General features: G+C 24.6%; 1 protein-coding gene across 1 annotated transcript; it reads left to right on the top strand.

The window, feature by feature from the left end:
- Nucleotides 1-1,357: 1,357 nt before the first annotated feature.
- LOC126909620 (putative sodium-dependent multivitamin transporter) lies at nt 1,358-5,494 on the top strand (the record flags this gene model as incomplete). Its single annotated transcript, XM_050692056.1, has 10 exons — nt 1,358-1,676; nt 1,883-2,024; nt 2,093-2,314; nt 3,736-3,960; nt 4,032-4,147; nt 4,377-4,619; nt 4,697-4,871; nt 4,947-5,159; nt 5,222-5,382; nt 5,440-5,494. Coding segments are annotated over exons 2-10 (1,518 nt in total), but the record flags the coding sequence as incomplete, so codon positions are not given.
- Nucleotides 5,495-5,499: the final 5 nt, after the last annotated feature.

The raw sequence follows: 5,499 nt of genomic DNA, 5'->3' as shown, positions 1-5,499 counted from the left end.
GATTTTGTATTTTATNGGCTACCAAATGCTATTTTTGTATGAAAATTCTCGATTTTGTATTTTATATTTTTAACTTTATAATGCTATAACTTATTGAAAAGTGTATGAATCAACATAATTTTTTTATGAGAAATAATATTTTTTAATAATTCCTTTTTCATTCGACATACTTTATCGTAATTAGGATATTAATAAGGAACTAGCAGATCATGTAGCTTTTGGAATAAAACACCAATTTTTTTAAAATTAAACGCTGTCTAAAGATTTGCATCGAAGCGTTTTTTTTTAATCACTGTCAGATATCATTATACTTGATCCAACTATGCCACGTCACCACTGTGCTGGGGTTTTTTTTTTTAATTTTACAGTTTAAACAAAAATTTCAAAACAACCATTTTTAAGCACTTTAAAAAATAAAAGTTGTGTAGGTAGGTAGAAATTTTACCAACTCAACCGATCTTTACTAAACCAAGCAAAGTGATAGATATTTGAGAGGCTTCAAGTCACAAAATGTAACGAAAATATAACTTTACAAAGTTTACGTAAACCGAATAAAACTACCTTTATACTTGATATTACAAAAGATAACTATGGTATAAATTTGTCAAGAGTTTGTCAATTAGTTTATAAACTGAAGGGTTTACAAGTTTTTAAGATGTAAGTATTTAGATACAACTAAACTAATTTTCACAATGAAAATAATAGACGCGAATACCCAATTAAAAGAAATAAAGAAAAATATCTAAAATATTTCTATTTAGTATTCAGTAAATTTATGAGGATGATTTTTTTAATTTTTGTTGAGTACATTGCAGTTTATTAGTGATTTTTCATTTAAAAAATTGGAGTAATTTTTTCATAAAACTATAAAATTCAATAAAGTATTTCCCGATAATTTTAATTATGAATTCATTAAATTCTACAGAAAAAATTGTATTTTAACTTTTTGATATTAAGCCATATTAAATTAAAAAATAGTTGCTTATGATGAATCTTAATTGATAAATACATAATTTTTAACATTATTAACTCAAATATCTTATAAAGTAGTTTTTCTGACAAATTGATGTTTAGTTTGTAGAAATATATACATTCTTAGCTATCTATTAAAGACCGTAAAATTAAATATAGTATAAATATATTATTTTTAACGTAATCATTTAAAGTTAATATTTTATTATAATTCTGAAAAATCTAAGCGTATTAAATTTCTTTCAATAGAAATATATACTTTACTTGAAGCATGATATTTTTATAGTGTAAGCTTGTAAAAATGTTTCACTTTTAGTAATAAATTTTGTGTTACTGTGTTCTTAAAAAATCTTAATATTTAAATACCGACTAGACGGATCTTAATTTATTCAAAAACTATGTAGATTTTAACTCATCAATTAGTAATACATTTTAAAACTTTTATTTCATTAACCGACGAATAATTATTTTGTCTATACAACTTTTTCCATGGTTAACTAATTTTACTATACAGTATAAAGTAGGAGATACATGTCAAGAGATCTTTATTGTAATTAACAACTTCAAAAAACTAGACATCAGTCGTGTTTTGTTTGTCTTGAAATTTAACTAAGATTTACTATAGTATAATTTCCATCCATGACATTAAAAATGAATGAATAACACTTTCAATTAGCAAGATAGAAATTTTCAATTACTTTCAGGTACTTATTTGTATACATATATATAAATAATATAAAATATAATTTTATTATTTTCTAAGCCATATAAATAATTTAATTATGTCGTGTTTAAATGATTAAATAACAGCAATGAGATTATTTAGTTCTAGTCTGTAAGAATTTAAGAAACTAAATTGAATTTTAACTGCTACTATGATTTTTTAGAAATAGTTAATCTATAATTTCAGGTAATAATACAAAAACAACAAAAGTATTATAATTATGGCGTTTGGCGTAGTGGATTTCATAGTTTTTAGTTTAATAATCATTATATCTTCTGCCATTGGCATTTACTATCGATTTACAGGCGGCAAACAAAAAACTACTCAAGTATAATTTTCTAAATACTACTAGAATTTGTTTAAAATTCCCATGGTATTCTTCTTTTTTTTTTTTAGGAATACATGATGGGTAACCAAAACCAAAGTATTATACCAGTTGCATTTTCTTTATTGACCATGTATACATCTTCAACATCTCTGTTTGGCGGAAGTTCAGAAATTTATACACATGGCACACAGTTTGTTATACTATATGTAGGGTATATTATTGGAACACCAGTAATTGCTTATGTTTTCCTACCTGTATTTTTGAAAGTTGGAAAACTCTCCGTTAACGAAGTAAATATATAACTTATTTATGCTGATGCAAGAATAATTATATAAGAAAATTATTTCTTTTTTTCATTAAATAGACTTATAAATTTATAACGAATAAAACAATTTATCGTGTTATTTTTTAAAAGTAATACTAAACAAAAATAGTATTAAATTATAATGGTTGTCTTAATATGTTATAAAAGATTAGATATTAGTTTTCAATTCTCTTTAAATTTATTAAACTGCAGTTATAAATTGAAACTTGAGATACCTTTAAAAATAATTATAAATAAATTATGAATGAGCTATTTATAAATCGTTTGTTTGCCATAATAAAGATATTATAAAAAAAATAAAGATTTTTTTACACAAAACTAATTAAAAATTAAATTTACAATAAGATTATGACAAATTATGTTTAAATTTGATATTCCTTTACTAACTTATTTTAATGAAAGATGAATATTTTAATAACTTCTTTTCTACGTTCAGTTCTCACCTACAACAATATTACCATTATAAAAGTAGGAATTAATATAAGTATTTTAAATTATAATGACAATAATATCATACAACGTCACAACTATCACTAATGGTTATTTTGGTATGTTCACCTGTGCCATTTTACCAGTATAAAGAAAGAAAATAATATTATTATAATTCGCAAATAACTCAAAAATGACAATTCTTATGTTATGACATTATTATATCAAACAAACAAAATCATATTCTGTTTTGATTAATACATTGGTCGGGTTCACGAAAATAATTCATTCGATAAAAAGTTCTTCGTGTAAATTTGTGATTTTAGTACAATTATGAACAAGTATTAATTTAAAAATTATACTCTTGTATAATTATCTTATAAATATCTAAACTAATAAGAATATAAACTTGTAAAATAATAGATTAAAATATGATAATTATATTTATCCTAAAACTGACTAAATACTTTTTATAGAAAAAAAGTGGTATTAAAAAGAGTTAAAACTATAGACATATGCACTTGTAAGAGAATAATGATACTCAATATGTTCCTGCTTGCTATCATAATTTTAAGGCTACTTAAAGAGCAATCAGCTATAACTTTAGTTTTGGGCTAAAAATTTTTTTAATTCAGTGCTTTTAATGGCAGCGATATAACAAAATGTTCATTAAAACTATTATCCAAGGCTTTATTAAGCTGTTATATGACTTAGAAATTTTAATCAGAAAAAATTTAATAAATTTTACAAAATTTTATGTAAACTCAGAGTGTAAATATATACAGAGTGTTCAGTAAGTAGGACACAGGTCGATTGTTACAAACAGTGAAAACAATAGAAGACCGTTTCCTTATTTACTGAACACTCTATATAAGGTTCATAGCTAATTTTTCGAACATCATTGAGTTGTTTAATATCTGTCAAAACGACATACAGTGTAAAATTTATTTATTGTAGTATTTAGAGAAAAGGTTTGGAAGTCTTACGAGGACTATTATATCTCTATCATTCAGTATCCAAACTATTATTTACATGGGAATGATGCTATACGCTCCAGCACTGGCTTTAGAAACTATAGTTGGTCTTTCTCTTGAGTTTTCCATAGTTTTGGTTGGTTTAGTATGTATATTTTACTCAACAATTGGAGGTATCAAAGCAATTATTGTAACAAGCATGTTTCAAGTAATAAAATCATTAATTATTGTCTTTGAAAATTTGTACATGCATTTAATATATATTTTAATATGTTGCAGGTAATAATTATTTTAGGCTCAATATTAGCTGTTATTGCAGTTGCAATATATGAAGCCGGTGGTTTATCAGAAATATGGAATATTGCTGAAAAAGATGGCCGTATCGAATTAACTAAGTACATATTTAGAATTTATATTTTATCGACAAAATTTTACATATTATGTCAAAAATTACTTACTAAAATTAATGACAAATTTTACTTCCATTTGGCTGCAGAGACATGTCTTATTTCAAAAATTCTGATTATTTTAATGGTTAACTTAATAAAAATAATTCTTAGACAAATTACAATATTATGATTGATAGATTATTGAGAAATTGAACATTTTGCTTTATAATTTCAGTTTTAATATAGATCCAATAGAAAGACATTCATGGTTTAGTTTGGTTTCTGGAGGATTTTTTTTATTTTTATTAAATAATGGAATAAATCAAGCTCAAGTTCAAAAATATCTTACCATGAAAAACAAAACATCAGCAATCAAATGCGTTTGGCTTAGTTTACCAATTTTATTAATAATATCATATACAAAATGTTTCACTGGCTTGGCTATTTATTCAAAATACCATAATTGTGATCCAGTCAAGTAGTTAAATTATTTAAGTATACATACATGATTCTTATAAAATAAGCTCACGCAATAAATTTAAAATAAAATTTAAGATCTGGACGTATTACAAAAGATGATCAATTACTATCATTGTATGTGATGGATACAATGGGAAACATTCCAGGAATGACAGGCTTATTTGTTGCTGGTGTACTGTCGTCAGGGTTGAGCTCTGTATCGCCAGTTATTAATTCAATGGCTGCTATTTCATTAGAGGATTACATAAAAGTATAAACCTTTTTTTAGTTTACTTATAAACTTAGGATTAAATATTATAAAATACAAAGTGTAATTATTTTCTAGCCTTTAGTGAAAAATGAGTTAACCGATAAAAAAAAAGTATTTTACTTAAAATTGTTAGTTGTTGCTTATGGAATTGGGTTTATAATATTGGGGTTCTTCATCAAATACTTTGGATCACTTTTGCAAATGTCTGTAGTTTTGATATCAGTGTTTGGTGGTCCTATTTTGGCTGTGTTTTCGTTAGGAATGTTTGTACCTCATGCAAATGAAAAGGTTATTTGAATTTATTTGTCGATTATACATCATGAAGCTTTATGCAAATATGTTATTTTCAGGGCACATTAACTGGTCTTCTTATAGGGCTGATACTTTCTTCTATTATTGGTTTCGGTGGACCAAAACCACCTGTCAAATTTTTACACAGAAATACATATGGATGTTCATTATTTAATCAAACTGTTACTACAGTGTTAAATTCAACCTTGACAAATACAAAGTAATAAATAAAAAATTTTAGAGGATTGAATAAATCTTTATTTAATTTTGTTTTTAGTGTAAGGCCAGATGAAAATTATTTCTATATCTACCGAATAAGTTACATGTATTACATTAG

This window comes from Daktulosphaira vitifoliae, unplaced genomic scaffold (assembly GCF_025091365.1).
Source record: "Daktulosphaira vitifoliae isolate Bord-2020 unplaced genomic scaffold, ASM2509136v1 Scaffold_688, whole genome shotgun sequence".
Classification (NCBI taxonomy): domain Eukaryota; kingdom Metazoa; phylum Arthropoda; class Insecta; order Hemiptera; family Phylloxeridae; genus Daktulosphaira; species Daktulosphaira vitifoliae.
This window is presented reverse-complemented; position numbering and strand designations above follow the sequence as displayed.